The sequence below is a fragment of the Garra rufa genome, chromosome 19 (assembly GCF_049309525.1).
Source record: "Garra rufa chromosome 19, GarRuf1.0, whole genome shotgun sequence".
Lineage (NCBI taxonomy): Eukaryota > Metazoa > Chordata > Actinopteri > Cypriniformes > Cyprinidae > Garra > Garra rufa.
Genome location: NC_133379.1, coordinates 14,034,546 through 14,053,169, shown reverse-complemented (window position 1 = coordinate 14,053,169; position 18,624 = coordinate 14,034,546). Strand labels below are relative to the sequence as shown.

Below are 18,624 nucleotides of genomic sequence, written 5' to 3'. Positions count from 1 at the left end.
TATGTAATTTGGACTATAATTTGTAAGTAATCTACCCAGCATTTAGTTTATTCAGTTTAAACATTAAATGATCTCTTACTATGGTTTGAAGGCTCTTTACTAACTTCAACAGGCCAAAAGGGGTATTGGTGAAATGTACTGTTAAGCCAAATTTGCTGAACATCTGCATTACATAATTCACAATTAAAACCAACAACAACAAAAAGACACTTAAATGGACATGTTCTGTACAAAGAAATTATTTGGCAATATTTGATGGAAAAAACTCCCCAGCTGAACTTGGATCAAAAAACAAAACAAAACAAAAACAAATTTTATGAAGATGAAGCAATCTGTGTTTGTCTCTGCTTATTGGATCTAGCTTCAAGAGTTTTATTATTATTATTATTATTATTATTATTATTATTATTATTATTTTTAAATACTTTGTTTTTAAAATAGTTAATTAATGTTTTATGTAATTCTAACCAATGCTTTCAGATTACAAACATTTCCAGAAATATCAATATTATCCCCAATAAATGTTCTTTTCCTAAATAACAAACATAACACGTCAAGTAATGTTGAAATAGTTCACACTCTACAATAAGGTTCACAATAGTGCATAATAAATTCTTTATTTTTACAGATAAATCATAGAGACAAAAAAACTTAAGAACCTTAGTTACTAAAAAGTATTATTTACATTGACACTTTTATGTAATAATAAAAAGTGTGGCTAGTGTTGAGACCTCTGGTTTAATCTCTGTATAGATTGATTCATTCATTGATTAAATCAATCAATCAGTCAGTTAATCAATCAGTCAGTTAATCAATCAATCAATCAATCAATCAATCAATCAATCAATCAATCAATCAATCAATCAATCAATCAATCAATCAATCAATCAATCAATCAATCAATCAATCAAATAACTGAATGCTCTGCAAGGACGCAGGTTACAGATGCAAACATAAACACATACATACAAACATTTATTACAGTATGTCAGACTGTGCTATGTGAGTGTGAATCCATAAAGATATGATAAATCTATGTCTCTGGGTCTCACATCCAACATTTACTGACATATTTTAGATGGGCAGTAATTGAATGATCATTACACCAAAGTTATGGCAAAGACCTGCGTGAAGATGGGAAAATGGGGGATTTCGGGCCACGCTGACATTTATTGCCATTGATTTATGAGAGAAGCGCTTCCTCTCGCGTCAGGCACTCCAGTGGGCAATAAAGCGAAGAGCTTATCACCCGCAGGTAGCTTCTGTGAAACTGCCGCATATGTGTGCACACACACAAGCCAACTCATCCAATGAGCCTCCTTAATGTCTGCACCTGAATGGAACTATTCATTAAACAGCCACCGGCAGGCTGGCAGTGCCCTCTATGATTTCTGTGTAAGACGCACACCGACATACTGAACGCGTGTGTGAGAGAGAGAGGAGATATCTCATATTTTCCTTTTGTCCCGTGGCGGCTCTTTCATGGAGGCTTTGAGGCCTTTTTCTTTCATTCCTTTTTTTCCACTGGATTTGAAAAGAGAAAGGTGACACGAGGACAGGGAAAATCTGACCTATGTTCAGTTTGTGAATGAAAAGCTGAATGTAAAATTAACTCGTTGGAGCAAAAGTCTTTCACATTTTAGACAATACCAAAATAGACCATTTAATATTACACTATTTATGTCTTGAAATTTATGAAAACAATGACTCAAAACAATCAAGTCAATTCAAACTACAATTGATTTGTTTTAACACTGCAAAAAATGATTTTCTTACTTTGATTGTTTTGTCTTGTTTCCTGACAAAATATCTAAAAATTCTTAAATCAAGAAGGATTTTCTAGACTAGTGAAAATTATTTTCTTGTTTTCAAGAGTATTTGCTTAGAACATACAAAATAATCTGCCAATGGGGTAAGAAAAAAAAAACTTATTTTATACAGAAAACACGATTATTTTTCTTAACCCATTGGCAGATTATTTAGCAAAAACACTTAATTTTGACTAGTTTTTTTTTATTACTTTTTTACTAGAAAATCCTTTGATATTTTGGCTGGAAACAAGACAAAAAATCTAAGTCAGAAAAGCATTTTTTTTTTTTTACAGTGAAGAAGAATAATGAATATACTATATAGCTGGTGAAATACTATATTTATATTATAATCAGTATGATCACAAGCTGTAACCTGCTTTTAAAACTGATTGTCCAAAGAAAACACTTTTTGAGAAGTTGCTTTGAAACAATGAGTAAGTGCTCAATAAGCTAAATTGAACTGAGGTGATCTAAAATGTGTTTAATGGCATCTAAATTAAAAAGTTTTAAAGAAGTCCTAAAGAGTTCTCAGCTATTTCAACCCACGCATACATTAGAGTTCCTCACACGTTGTGGATCTAATTGCAGGCTTTATTAGAAGGAGACAATAATCCAGTGGAATCAAAACAGAGCAAAACAACTGAGGAAGGTTTAAGCCTGTGACACACCAAACCAACATCAAAGAACTAGCAGCGACGAAAGCCGATTGTGATGTCGCCTAGCACCGCCTATATCTACGACTAAAATTTGCGCATAAACACACCACAAAGACTACAGCCGATGACCAATTAGCATATACGGTACCTGCCTGAGAGGAAATACCTGGAAATACCTGCCTACACCAGCAGGTGGCAGCCGTCCATATGCGTCGTTCCAAAAAAGGTAAGCCGAAACTAGGTGTGTGGATATACAAGCTGAAAACTAAACAGCTCTTGCTTGCTATTTTAAATATGAACCATGTTGATAAGTTGGTCTTTATCTTTCTCAATTAAGACTACAACATGAAAATATTCACATTCTGGAATGCACATGAAAGTGTCCCCACTTAAAGTCATTTGCTTTTGCTTTTCTTCTCGTGCACTGGTTTGCTAAGCTGAACAGCCAATCAGAGTGATCTGCCTCATCGAAGGGCTGACGCGGATTCAACACGCTCAGTCGCTCAAATCACAGATGGGTCCTGACTAGTGCAGACAGTGTGGAACACTGGGCTGACAGACGCTCAATGATGGCCTGACTTTGTCCAACGAGTGACCGTCGGCTTAGGTCTGTCATAGCCTCCGGAACAGACTAGAATTTAAGTTGTTAGTGTACGATAATCTTCCCCTCTGCCTAAACTCTGAAATAATCAACAAATTCTGCACAGAAACACCATACCGGATGCACAAGAACCAATGCTTCTGCTAACCAAACACAGAATCACAGTTCAGAGCATTTTGAGAGAATTTTGGTCTGTTTATCACATTAAAGGGGCCATATGATGTTGCTAAATTGAGCATTATTTTGTGTTTTTGTTATAATGCAATGTGTTTATGCAGTTTGAGGTTCAAATAACATTATTTTCCACATACTGTACATTTATTGTTGCTCCTCTCCGCCCCACCTTTCTGAAATCCTTATATTTTTACAAAACTCATCATTGATGGAAACAAAGGTGTTCTCTCCACCGTGTAAACATAACAGTAGAACGAGAAACAACAAGCACTCTACACTGCACTAAACTGGTGTTTAAATGGTCAGTACTGAATTCTTTAAATCTGAAAAAGTACTTACAGGCCATCAGTCAAAAGCGCAGACTATACTTGCAACATTGGAATTGCCCCACTTTATAGCCTTAACCCTTTGTGTACAACTGGCATTGTCAGCTGCTCTCCTAGGTTCAGGAAACAGTCCTCCGGGAAATGTTGTAAATATAACTAACCACTGATTTCTAGTTGCCAAACAAAATACTTTCGCAATGAAACACACTGCATTTCCACAACATAGTGGCTGCAACGATTCTACAGCAAAAAGTTAAGTAATTTCAAAGTAATTTTTCTTTCCATATACAAATGGGCGGTGTTATGCTAATCTCCTCGCCCCGTGACATGAACAAGTGGGGGTGTCTTTGAACGGGCCATTTTAGGGGGGTGTGGCTGAGTCTTAACTAATATAATCAATATCTCTTTGGTTTTGAGACTTTAAGCTTTGCAACTTTACAGATCTCATCTATGCACAAACAGCTTGTAACACTCCAAAGACAAAGGAAAACAAGAAACCGCATTTATGGTAGATGTGGTCACTGTCATTTTGAAGGCATCTGCATGAAAGCTCCTTAAAATTCATTTCAAATATTTATGCTTCATATTAAAAACAAACAGGTTTAGAATAACATATGGCTGAGTTATTTCTTTAAGGACTACGTTTTTTGAATTTCAGATCTTGCTCAGAAACAGCACTCCTATTATCAGATGATAAGCGATCATGGCTGCAGGAGAATAATATGAAAAATATGATGATGGGATAATACAGAGTAGGGGGTGAACGAGAAAATGACAGCGAACAAATGTGCTCCATGAAACTCTAAATTAGTCTCAGCATTGGCCAGAAATTAAATCTCTATTAAATATACATGTCCTATCATGAAAATCCTAAAATTTTCTTCTGTTCAGTAGCACAGAAGCCGTTAATACATTTCTCAATTCAGTCATTGACACATCTAATTCACACTGTTTGAGGACTTGTGAAGGACTGCCACAACTGTTCCGGACAGCAAAGCCAAGCATGAAATAGTAGATTATACTGTAACATCTTTCTCTCTCTCTCTGTAAGGGACATCAGCAGTAAAACAGCAACATAACACAGGCAAAATGATATACTGTATGCTTATGCTGAGTTCTAGTGGCTTTAGCAGTTTGATTACATACTGTCCCATTTTGAGACTAAATCAAGGGTTGACTGCTTTGAGACGTTATGTAATGGCCAATAGATGGACTTTTCCATCACCTCTTTCTGACCTTTAGAAATAAATGGCCCTTTATTAATTTATTTATTGCTGCTGTGCTTCTATGTAATTACTTTCTTTGCAAGCAAAATGAGAAGTGACGCTTAATAGCTATCTTACTTCCTCCACATGGACGCTTTTCACATTTCCGGGGTTCTCAGAAGCGGAAGTCATCATAGCTGGGTAAATCACTAACAGTGGTGAACTGATAGCAATAGCAAAATGGCTCCAATAGCTTAAAATAAATAAATGATTGATTGCACTAGGATTGATTACTACTTTTGTGTAATTTTACTTTTTTATACTTTTGCCAAAGTAATGTAACACAAAGTATAGTGTTTTAAAAATATAGTATAGTGTACCTAAGTAACTAAATAAAAAATAAAAAATAAGAAAGTTTACTAAAGTTTTGGGTCCATTACCAAGCTGTTGAAGAACCAATAGGCCAATGTCTAAATATGGATAGTCATTTGTAAATGTGGTTGAAAGACTTGAGAATGAGATGATTTTTTTCCCCATCTTAGTTTTTACTGAATAGTCTTTTAGGACTGTGGAAAAACTCAATATGTCAATATTATACTCCAGGCCTTTTTTTTCTATTTGAGCCATCTCAATTTAGTACATGCTTAATGCTTTTCTCTAGTCAGTGGGAAACAACATTCATCTAGACTGGCATTGTTCTTTAGCACAGCAGACACACACTACAACTCACTCCATAGCGGTACAACGGTACAAAATAAATGCAGCCAAATGAGTCCTTGTTTCTGCAACCCAGACTCATTGAAAATATGTGCCTCTACCTACGTTTCTGCAAATCTCAAAAAACGCACAGATACGTATGAGTCACTGCAGTTTCCAGTTGAAATGAACACTAGAGGCAGTAAAACTCTTGTATACCTTTTTTTTTTTACACAAATTATGATTTACATGGCCAGAAAGCCTAATTTCACGCAATATTATGTTATGACTTCACAATGATTTTAACATGCTGTGAGATTTGAAAATGGATACTTTTGAGTGTTAGTATCACATACATAGCCTCAAATGTATGGGTTTAAAAATGGGTTTTCTAACGCAGTAGGTTTGATCTGTAACTCAAGCGTTACAGTGTTGCACTTGTGAGGTGAAGAGTGCAGGTACAAATCCCGTCAAACTGTGGTTTGACAAAACAAATTAAAATCCGCACATAAGGAAGTTAAAATAGCATGGTTGCATCAGTGAATGTGTTTTTATATCACTTCTGCATTCGTTAACACTATCAGGTACGTAGGTTTAGGGTTGGGTTTGGTGGAGTTTTTTTTTCTTCTTTCAACACAATAAAGCAAAGGTCCTCAACCCTGTTCCTGGGGACCCACTATCCTTAAGCTACAACCATAATCAATCACACCTGAGGCTGCCAATCAAGCTCCTCAAGACTGCTTGAAAATTGCAGGCAGGTGTGCTGAAGCTGGTTGGAAATAAACTTTCCAGAAGAGTGGGTCCCCAACCCTGTTGAAAAACCAGCATATGCTGGTTAGGTAGGTTTTGATGCTGGGATGCTGGTTTAAGCTGGTCCTTTGCTGGTACTTGATCAGCAACACGACCAGCTAAGGACCAGCATAAACCAGCAATCTGTTACTCAAGCGTTACAGCGTTGCACTTGTGAGGTGAAGAGCTCTGGTACAAATACCGTCAAACTGTGGTTTGACAAAATAACTCAAACCCGCACATAAGGAAGTTAAAATATCATGGTTGAATCAGAGAATGCATTTTTATATCACTTTTGCTTTCATTAACACTATCAGGTAGGTTTAGGGTTAGGTTTGGTAGAGGTGGCTTGTTATTATCCAACACGAAGCGGCCAATCAGGCTCATCAAGAGTGCTTGAAAATTATAGGTAGGTGTGCTGAAGCCAGTTGAAAATAAACTTTCCAGGAGAGTGGGTCCCCTACCCTTTTGAAAAAAAAAACAAAAAAAAAAAACAAAAAAAAAAACAGCACATGCTGGTTAGGTAGGTTTTGATGCTGGGATGCTGGTCCTTTGCTGGTTTATGCTGGTCCTTTGCTGATTTATGCTGATCCTTGACCAGCAACATGACCAGCTAAGGACCAGCATAAACCAGCATGGACCAGCAAAAGGACCAGCATAAACCAGCTAAAAGCAGCTTCCCAGCATCCCAGCATCATCACCTACCTAACCAGCATATGCTGTTTTTTTTTCAACAGGGAGGAGCAAGTTTGAAGCATTAACCTTTAGTCACTGGACAATTTTCTTTGAAACTATCGCAAAATATGCAATAATGCACATACAATTCCTGTGTTGCGTAATCGTCATGACAAGCTTGTATTTCCAATGAGACTGGGTCGTGTTTCTGATATGCATCCACTGCTCTGCAATAGCAATTATGTTTTGTTTATTAAAAGTTGTATGCCAGTTTTAAAGCCTGGATCACCTGTGTCAAAAAGATATATATATATATATATATATATATATATATATATATTTCTCTCTTTTTTGACCTACACAGTTCTTAAGAAGAACAAAAAGGCAAGTTCTACCAAACCAACAGAGCAGACTCCTACCTGGACTCCATAGTGTCTTTGGTGAGATAGACAATCCAGTAGACCAGGTTGAAGGCCCCAAAGGACAGAGGAAAAAGGATGCGTGAGTACTTGTCAATAATACTAGTTCCTGTCAGCATGCTGGCAGAGACGGTGGTGCTTTGCTGATGGAGATCAGGCTGTGGTGGTCTGGGGAACCTGTCAGTAGTAGGATCTCTTTGGGAGAGGGAGTTCAGCCTTTTCTTCAGCACACCTCCAGGGTCCAGAGGATTCTAGACACAGAGAGATTAATTTGTGAGACGAGAACAAGCAAATAGTTATCAAACAGTTTGACTGGTGACTCAACGGAACTAGAAATGAAACAGTGTACCTGGTGTAATGACAGACCACAGAAAATGTTATTACATGATCCTTTTTTGCTCCAGTGATAGATACAAACAAACAAACAAACAAACAAACAAACAAACAAACAAACAAACAAACAAACAAACAAACACAAAAATAATAATATTCACTCAGTGTGTCTTTTGATTTTGTTGAAAAGGTAAATTTGTTGTAACAGTAAACCAATTCAGGGAAGGTTGTGCAGTGATATTTTAGCAGTGTTGACTAGTGTTGAAGATTTAACTGCTACAAAACTGACTGAGAAATTTACATTCTTTTTGGCGTTATTACAAAAACGTGCCTCAAAAAGCGCCGGCGCGTTTTTCGACCCCAGGGGGTTAAAGCAAACTTGATTTATTTTTTGTTTGTTTGTTTCAAGGAGCACCAGTATCTGCTAACACAATCTAAAGTTCTAAATCTAAAGTTTATTTTATTTGTCTCCTGGCGGTTAACTCACCATTAACTTTAACCATTAACCAGTTAATGTCTTTGTAAAGAACTGTAGGTCACAATTTATTTTGAGGACCAATTCTCACTATTAACTAACTACTAACTTTGACTTTTGACTCAATAAAGTCCTAATTAGCTGCTTATTAGTAGTTAGTAAGGTAGTTGTTAAGTTTAGGTATAGGTTGGATTAAGGGACCTAAAATATGCTCATGCAGAATAAGACATTAATATGTGCTTTTTCAAACTAGAGAGATTTGGCCCCTAAACTGAAGTGTTACCAAACTGTTGTATGCAACACAGCTACTTTTATGTGATAATGTAATATTATTATTAGGTCGTAACCAGTAAATATGATATTCAGAGCAGGTGGGCAACAATAATATCTGTTAAATGAACTTTAATCAGTCTTTGCTTTGAGTAAACAAGGTTATTTATGGCTTTTATTTGCAGTGCCTTAGCCTTTTCCGGCTGGGGAAAGTTTTGGCATCGAGCAGCAGCTTTGACTCGGTTCCATCACTGAGCAGGTTTCCAAGCTGTGAGTGTCAGCTGCAGATCACTGTGTTGCCCTACTACAACGTGAAATCGCCCAGGCTGGCCTCACGCTGCCATAATACCGCAGCTATTTTTGACACCGCAACAGGCAGCACCTAACTCAGGCTAAATACCCAAGGCAATGGGACGTTCACACACTTGTATCCTGTCTCTGGCTCTCTACATGTAGCTCTTGAATGTGCAAAAGAGCCATCATATATGCTTATTTCAGCTTTTTAGCTGTAGAATTGCTTACTGCTGCCACTGGTTGAGTAAGAAACTGACATGTTGAAGCTCTGTGTTTTAATGAAGTCACAGTGTTTCCACTCTTCAGGAAGTCAAACTACAGCCTTTTTTTTTTTTTTACACGCAAGACCACTTTACACATCCAATACACATCCAAAATGTGTATTTTATTATACTCTCTGGATTTCAATTACAATACAAATAAGTATAGCCTATTTAAAAGCAGTTTTGTCAATGATCTACGAATCCAGAAATATCCACTTCAATAGCACTTTCATACACCCAAACATTTGTTTTTCTGGCTATTGACATTTTAGATTTATGGAGTGATTAAAAAAAAAGAGTAATCCAAAAAAACAAACAAAAACATTTAACTCTAATATGTCAACAAAATGAAACCTGACTTTTAAACTTGGCTTTATCTGATATTTAGATTGTCCTGGAAATGTATGCAAATTAGTGCATATTGATTAAATAATGTCTAATTTCCATATTTAAACCTACCATTTCTGAAAACTTATAATACTTCTTAATGTTCTGTGATTAATCAACTGGGTAAATAGTGATATCATAAGTTACCCTATTCAACAGTTTTTTACCCTATTCAAAAAATTTGGGTATTTAAATCAGGTGCATTCTAGCATATTGACTGTTTATTACTTATAAACAGTGTTGGGGAAAGTTACTTTTAAAAACAGTAATGCATTACAATATTGAGTTACTCCCCCAAAAAAGTAACTAATTACGTTACTTACATTTCTTTTGCGTTACTTTTTAAATCTGGGCAGGGCTTGCTTGTTTGTTTTTAATATAAAAGTTATATTTTTTGCAAATGTAAAAAGCCTTTTCACACCAAAAGCCTCATGCTTAGAGAAAAGTAAATTCACATCTGTACAGTAGACCGCAGAAGAAAAAATGCCCACTCTTTAGCAAAAAAAAAAAAAAAAAAAAAAAAAGGAAAACAAATGTTAGATTATCTTGAGTAATTTTTGATTATTAGTATGGATGAATTGGATCATCGAAGTTTGGCAGCAAAAACATTTGTTAATAAAATGGGATTAAATACATAAAGGATATTTGTATTATTTAACATATTTAATTATTGCAAGTTTGTGTTGAATTTCACTGTTTTTACTTATTTTGAGAAATACTGTTTTTATAGTGAGTGAAATGAATTAATGCATGTTCACATTTATTCTAGAACTAAAGAAACATCTTACTCACAATTTCTCTCAACATGGGAACAGGAAAGCTTTTAATCAATAAATGGGGGAAAAGTAACTGGTGTTACTTATTTGAAAAAGTAACTCATCTATTTTCTTATCAATTAAAAAAGTACTGTGTTACTTTACTTGGAAAAATATTATTATTATAAATAACTTAATATTATTATGTAACTTGCGTTACTTGTAATGTGTTACCCCCAACACTACTTATAAAGCACATATCAGTGTCTTATTCTGCAACACCATAATTTAGATGCCTTAATGCAAGCCCATATTTACACTTAACAACTACCTTAACTGTTAATAAGCAGCAAATTAGGAGTTTATTGAGCCAAAAGTCACAGTTAATTGTTAGTTAATAGTGAGAATTGGTGCCCAAACTAAAGTGTGGCCCCAAATGCATGTAAAAAGCTATTTGTATGTTGATTCCCACCCCAAAAGTGTAATCAATGTGACTATTCAAACATTAAAGCAACCCAACCAGGACAACATCAACTAATGGGATGACTTTGGGACGGGCCAATCGGTTTGTGATATTAATGGCAGACTGGGGAGTATTCATGAAACCTGCTGGAAAAGGTACAACTAACACTGGAGTACAAAGTACTCAAATGAGACAATCATGTCATGAGCCAATTACTATAAAGCTGTTTTACACTGCATAGAAGCCAACAGAAGTCTTAATGAAGTCTAAGTCAAAAGACGTACTTCCACACTCCTACAGTTCTGATTTTGTACCAAACTGAGCCACAGTCTCTGTCATTATACTTACGACTTTACACTCAACGGAACTCAGACTGTGACTTCACACATTAATTTACTTACTCCGGGCAAGAGTACGATGGCATTGCGTCTACCGCCTACAGCAATCATGCGAGATACAGAGGATAGATCCCCTCGCTTTGAGCCTGGCATGCTTTCGCTTGGATGTTTTGCTACGTTGAACTGATTATATAATCTGCAGCAGCAAAATGGCTGGGGAGGCCACTGGCTGTCTCCTTTCGTCTAGCGCGCCTGTTATCAGCCGAAACGAGAGCGAACCATGAAAGGGAGAGAGAAGAGAGGCTGGAATGAATGAAGAAATGAAGAATTACCGTAACAAGTTCTCCATCACTTCTGGCCGCAGCACAGGCCATGTTGGCCCGCCGAAGTTCCTTATTGGCCTGCAAGGTGGAGAAATAGTTGACAGCAGCAAACTCGATAAGGGATGAGAAGACGAATGCGAAGCAGACGGCGATAAACCAGTCCATGGCGGTGGCGTAGGAGACTTTGGGTAAAGAGTGACGAGCGCTGATGCTCAGGGTGGTCATGGTTAGTACTGTGGTGATGCCTGTTGAGAACACATGAGAAAACAAAAGGTCTTGGTAACGATTTCTGTTTGGTTCAATTAGGTTAAACTTTGCCTCAGTTCAACACAATCCTAAACATTATTGAAAATTCATATTATTTGAAATATTATTTTTGCAACTGACACTCAAAATGTTTACTGAACAAAGAAATCTCATAAAATATGATAAAATATGAAAATTGGGACATTTTTTTAAGGTCAAATTCTCACTATTAACTAACCATTACCTATATAAGTTATGTTATATGATGTTTATGTGTTACTACAATTAAAATGAAGGCCAATTAGTCATTTGGTTGCCATTGCAAATTGTAAAAAAAAAAAAAACTGGATTTTTAGACAGGGTTATCATGATATCAGTAATACCAGTAAAGTATGCATTCTTTTAGTGGTTTTCAACCCTCCGAAAGCAAGTAAGATGCCTGAAGTATGAAAGCTGTATTTTTGTAGTTGCTGTGATATAACAACATGTGAAATCCAACAAGATAAGTGTCATTGTGTTCTAGTTTTGTTATGTGGACTCATAGTTGTGTTGTTCCTGTTTTCTCTGATTGTTTGTAGTTGTTCTTTATTAATCTAAAGTCTCCAGTGTTTCAGCATTCGTCTCGTCCTTCTACAGATATCATGGTGGAGGACTCAGTTCTGTCTCTTGGTTCGCATCTTTCTTGTACTTTTGTTGTTGTTATTAAAAGAACATGCAGTTGGATCTATTCTCCCATGATTCTGAGCACAGAAAGGGGCTGATGGGAAAACGAGGGAGTGGGGGGCAGTGTACAGTCATTTTATAATGGATCATAGAGACCAATGGGCCGCTGGTGCGTGTCGGCTCTGTTGAATAGGTCATTTACTCAAAGCTCTGCATGAACTCCTGTGGAATAGCTCCAGGATAAATAATAGGCATTAGTTCAGTAAGGACTGAAAAGCCTTTGAGATTCAAAGAGATTTGCCCAAAAGATGACGGATAACATTATTTATTAAACTTTGTTATATTTTATTTTTCAACTAAAGCAGTGCATATGTTTGACAAGTGTTGTTTCATATAATAAAAAATATAGTAACCTAAAAACAAGCAATTTTTTTATGAAACAGAAATACCCTATTTATATTTCATTCAGTTTAACATTTCTTAATGTTTGAAACAGTATTGTATTTTATTGAACAGTATTTTTTCACTACCACATAAATGGTTTGTTTGTATACTATTTTTTGTTTGTATACAAGTTATACAAAACCATCAGAAAAATGTCATGTAATTTCACATTATAAGCTTAATGAGAACAACGGTATTACTTTTTTAAAATATATTGTAGTGCTGTTAAGCCACTCTGTCAAACAATCTAGTGCAACAAGACTAGTCCAAAAAGCAAAGCCATAACTACACAGCATTAGAACCTACTGGGGCTTCAAAATAATCAATATACATGAGATAAAACAACATTTCCAAAGAATATTAATTAATTTATTAATTCAGTTATTTGAATCGCTACTGCCAGTAAGGCTATCCAATTTCAAATGACCTGGAATTCAATATCCAATGTCCATTAGATGTGAAGACTGAAGTATAAGATGACTGTAGATGAGTAGTTCTGCTGTTTACTTTACTCAGAGGAGCACAAACACTGAAAACTACCTGATATTAAGGTCGGATTAGAAGAAAAAAAAGGGAGGAGGCCTGGGTTGCAACTTCCATTATTTTCTGTTAAGAGCAAACTTTATGACATACCAAGTCATGATATGCTGTCACTTTACTTTACACACACACACACACACACACACACACACACACACACACACACACACACACACACACACACACACACACACACACACACACACGTTTTATGGGGACATTCCATAGGCGTAATGGTTTTTATACTGTACAAACCGTACTTTCTATGGCCCTACACCTACCCTACACCTAAACCTAGCCCTCACAGGAGATTGTGCACACTTTTACTTCATCAAAAAAACTCACTGTGCATGATTTATAAGCCTGTTTCCTCATGGGGACCTGAGAAATGTCCCCACAAGGTCAAAATCTACTGGTATTCCTATCCTAACGTGATGAATACCAGGTACACACACACACACACACACCTCACATTAGTAAAACAAATCTGCTCTTTCTGCGTTTTTCACCCCACCTTCTCAAAACCTTTTACTTTAAGGGCAAAGGTGCTGTAGATACAATCTGCCAAGCTATCCACATCAGGACGGGCCTGCAGTGTTTTTGTTGGCCTGCTGCGGGTGATCTATAGGGCAGCTCATGGTCAATGGGTCGAGCAGATAGAAATTAGATACATTTTCACACCCAAGGAGAGACTACATTCAAGAGAGGGAGTCTCTGCTATGAGGACAGTTACGATGAAACATACCCAGCTCTTAATAGAGACACCAACATTTTACGGCAGGCACAAAACTTGATTCTAGATGACTAAGCTCTATAGAGACATAACAGGAGTGCATTATAAATGGACCTGATATATATAAAAACACATTACATACACAGCGGTGATGTTTACTTTAGCCACATTTCGCCGTGTTTAGCTGTGAAACTTGCTAATTAGCACATTATTAAGAAAGGCCATTTGCAAAGATGCATAAAAAAACCTTATACTCACTTCTGCTGTGGATGAAGCTGCATCACGAATGATTCGCACAAACATAAATCCATTTGTAAATCAGGATCTGACCCCTTTCTTTCAAAAACAAAAGTAACGTTAATCCTCTGAGTTTCCAGCTATGTTCATTATTCCAACAACTGATTTGAGACATTCTTGTCTTCCCCTGAACCTGAATTGACACAATGGCGATCGGAGTCGGACTGTTTCAGCTCGGTGAGGGCGGGGCTAAGGGAAGGTGCTCATGTCAATCAAATATTGTGGGAGTGGCCTCTGTCTGTGTGTCATCACACCCACAAGAATGACCTGATTTTGAAAAGGTGATATTACTTTTAAAAATAAAAAAAAAATACACTGGGTGTATTTTTATCATTGTAGGGTTGTTGTGTACACAAACTGCCGACACACATTAATGTTCAAACAACTTGTGAAAGTGAGTTTTGCATCCGATGACCCCTTTAAAGCTACCATAAGTATTTGAACTTGAAGACTTGGAATGTAAAAGCTTGAGTAAAGGTACTTTTATGCAACATCACCTGATGCATATCTAAAGGCCACAATGCCATGATAAGCTTTTTGTTTTTAAAAAAAGTTAATTATTTACTTAAAGTGGGTATTAAACTGGCTTAATTAACTTGACCAGATCATTACTGTTTTCATACAGTCAAAGAGACTTGCAGTATTATTCCGAACTATCTTTTTTGAACAGCTCTTTTCTCAGGTGTTTAATAGAATCTGATAGATGTCCAATAAACAGGGCTGTGTTTCCCAAAAGCATCATTAGCCTAAGTAGACTGTACAAAACACATGCACCAATGATCTCTGCAATCTGCATGCAATGCTTTTGGGAAATGCAGCTAAGTATAATTCCTTACAGAAGGGACATGAAAATATTTTTATGTCTAAAAGAAATGTACTTGAATGGGTCAATTGACTAACGCTGATCTAGTAAGTGACTCTCATAACTACTATGATAAATATCCACATAGCTCATTCACTCTTTTCATCCTCATGGTCCTATTAAACTGATGTCTTTCAAAGATAAATATAACTTGAGCTTTCACCTCCACAATCAAATAAAAAACAACTCATTGAATATTTAACGTCAGCTTTAGATCAAAGGTTAATATATGGATAGATGCTATTTACAAGAGAACATGTTTAACGGATCCTGAGCATGTATAAAGCGAAGGCACAATCACAACCCCTGGGGCAAAATAATGCTTTTAAGGGCAAAATTTAGTCCAAATTAACCTCAGGCAATTACATCTCTGAACCAATGCTCTGGGTTATTCCAGCTTTTAGTGGAAGAAGATTGTGATGTAGAGCAACTACAATGGATATGGACAGTGAGTGCCTCTGCCTATTCATCTCTACTCTCAAAGGCAAGTCATTTGTTAGAACTCTCACTCCGTTTCCTTTCTACACTGTTTTAAGTTTTCTTTCACATCTCTTTTCACGAGAATAACACTTTCACCTCAGAGCTGAGACAGAGCTGAGAAACATGCTGTAGGTTGCTCACCTCTCCACATGAGCAGTGTTTGCTTGCAGAAACGACTCTTCTGACATGGTGTAGCTCACACCTTGCTTAGAGCGATGCCATTTTTATACTAAAGTTGTGACTTTATCAGCAAAACATGAATGTATCCTAATTAACCCATTTAAAGAGATAGTTCACCCAAAAACGAAAATTCTGTCTTCATTTACTCAACCTCGTGTCGTTCCAAACCTGTATGAATCTCTTTCTTCTGTTGAACACAAAACAAGTGTACTTCTGTACTGTGGAAATCAACAGCTACCGTCAAGTGTTATTTATTTACAATATTCAACATATCTTTTTTTGTGTTAAAAAAATATTTTGAGTGAACATCAGGCAACTTTATTGACTGGTGGGCAAAACATCTTTAATATCGCAATCTTTGCATCAATTCTCATGACAGTTCATCTATACAGCGCCCTAAACAAGACATGTTTTATCAGAAAATTCAAATATATTCCAAAAACATTTCACCATCTTATGCACATTGAATATGACAGCTTGCACAGGCTTTAATTGCTTCATGTTATTGTGTTTTTCATAAAGAGAAAAGCTTTAGCTGTAGGTTATAGATTGATACACTCCTAATTGCCCAATAAGCTCATTCTAATGGCCCCATTCAAACACTAGCAGAAGACCACAATGACAGATGCTTTATCCGTGCACTAAATTAATTAGCTGAAAAAAGCAATGAGGACAAAGTAAGGGTAAGAACCTGCAACTTAAAGTGCAACAGTCTTGTTCATTCAGAGTTAAAATACCACTAAAATATATACTTGCATCCTCCGATCTTTCTTCTCATGGTTCTGTTTGGAAAGGAGGGCAAACAGAGGCAGGAAGAGGATCTCAGTATGTTTGCTTTTATCCTACACCACCACAGAACAAGGGCCAAGGCACTTTAAATGATTTAGGACTATTGCCAACAGCTGCCAAGAACAGTGCATTAAGATAATGAAGCAAGAGAGATCTACATAAAAAGGCAACAGAAAATGTGCATCATCTCATCAAGTTATAAATGGATGCTTAGCAAATTCATCTGGTTTCTTTTCTGTTTATGAAGAAAGACTTTGATGCATATTTATGATGGCACAGTTTTCATGAGAACTTTCAGTATTAGTCTGGCAATTCACAACTCTTCACTTTAAATTGTACTGTACCTATATAGATTCATTTGCTTCAAATCTGGTGTGTTTAAAATACAAACACCTTCTGCTTCCTGTGGCTCAGTTCCAGAACTTAGTGAACTGCTGTGCACTCTACAGCCTACAGAGACTACATCCTCAAAAGTGACTGATTTGGAACATTCTACATCACCGTTAGTGAGTTCATTATGAATGAAGAATAAACCTTCAGTCTAAATACCTTTAGTAAGATAATTCACTAGTCTCAATAGTCTGTTTAATTGTTACTGATTATTTATAGTTTCTATCACTTCATCCACTCCCTGATTTTTTTTCTCTTTTACTGAGCTTGTTGCTATGCATTCTAGGATTGCATTCTGCATGAGAAATACATTGGAATTTGGCCAAAAGAAGGTCATAATGATTTTATGAAACATAATGTTGCTTCCTACCTTTTAGCACAGCCTTAACGTCAGGAAACTATGATCTATTGTGTCTTAAAATGCTGCAGCTCACTGGGTCTAAAATACAAGGTCTCATTTCAAGTTTGATTTTATATGCATTAAATGCCATACACTTTAGTATGAGCATACTGGTGCATGTGCAGTGAGCCCAACAGATGAACAATGAAACAGGAAGTAAAAAAACAGTGGCTTACCAAACACAGTTCTGGCCGGTACTGACTCTTTGTCGATCCAGAAGGAGACCTGTGCTAGGATCACAGTCATAATACATGGGATGTATGTCTGGATCAAGAAGAAACCCATTTTCCTCTGCAGGTGGAAGTACACAGTCATGACGATGTATTCACCTGCGAGAGACGGATATGGGACATCAGTGGGACAGGAAATCCTAAACTACAAATCATAAAACATTCAAGACAAACAAGACAATCCATTTCAACACATATTCAACCCATATGTTCAAGACAACGTTTTAAGAGGTTTGCATTTGCTTGGCAAACTGGAAAACATTTGTCACTGAGTCATACTTCCCAAAGCTCATACCTGTGTTTGACTTCAGCCTCTCACTAGACACTGTCTGTCCAATGAGATCATACTGTAGCAGACTGGAACTCTCCTGAGGAACTTCCACTGAAAATAATGGTCCTTTCTTCCATGTGTAAACAATTTCACTTATTGGGTAGGCATCTGCATTAGGCACAAATCCAAACGCAAGTCAGTCATACCAGTAAAGCCATTCAAAGGGAATACATGACATTTTAACCATACTTACAGCTGCCAAATTTCAAAGGACATGAATGTCCATCCATTGGAAAATTGATCAGCCGCATGGGACACTCAGCATTAATGGTTAACCTGAAAACAATTAAAGCATCAAATTTAATTTACGTGAAACAGGTGATGTTCTTAAACTCACTACAAAGTGAGTATCAAAAGTCCGAGTCTATATGGGAAAGTCTTTGTTTTGCTTTTGCATTTGCATTCCAAAGATAGTTCACCCAGAAATGGATTGTTGTTTCAACCCTATACGAGTTCTTTTTCTATTGAGCACAAAATAAATTTTTTGAAGAATGTTCCAGTTCCTGGTAGTCATTGACTTCCATAGTATTTTATTTCATACTATGGAGTTAGTGGCTACCAGCAACTGTAAAATTCTTCAAAATGTCTTCTTTTGTGTTCAGCAGAAGAAAAAAATGGAACAACATAAAGGTGAGTAAATGATGAAAGGGATTTCATTTTTACCTGAACAATTTTTTTAAACTCCATACAAAGTGACTATCAAAAGTCCATATGGGAAAATTCTTCATTTTGCATTTGCTGGTAGCCATAGTATTTTTATTCCATACAATGGAAGTCAGTGGCTAT

General features: G+C 36.5%; 1 protein-coding gene across 1 annotated transcript in view; it reads right to left on the bottom strand.

Moving 5' to 3' along the window:
* Positions 1 to 18,624, bottom strand: part of gabra6b (gamma-aminobutyric acid type A receptor subunit alpha6b) — a 28,641-nt gene that overhangs the window by 8,167 nt on the left and 1,850 nt on the right. The window contains exons 5-9 of the mRNA XM_073824312.1: positions 18,032 to 18,114; positions 17,803 to 17,946; positions 17,454 to 17,606; positions 11,263 to 11,498; positions 7,353 to 7,603 (exon numbers count right to left, since the gene is read on the bottom strand). Coding sequence (XP_073680413.1) covers positions 7,353 to 7,603; positions 11,263 to 11,498; positions 17,454 to 17,606; positions 17,803 to 17,946; positions 18,032 to 18,114 — 867 coding nt within the window. The remainder of the gene's footprint in view (positions 1 to 7,352; positions 7,604 to 11,262; positions 11,499 to 17,453; positions 17,607 to 17,802; positions 17,947 to 18,031; positions 18,115 to 18,624) is intronic.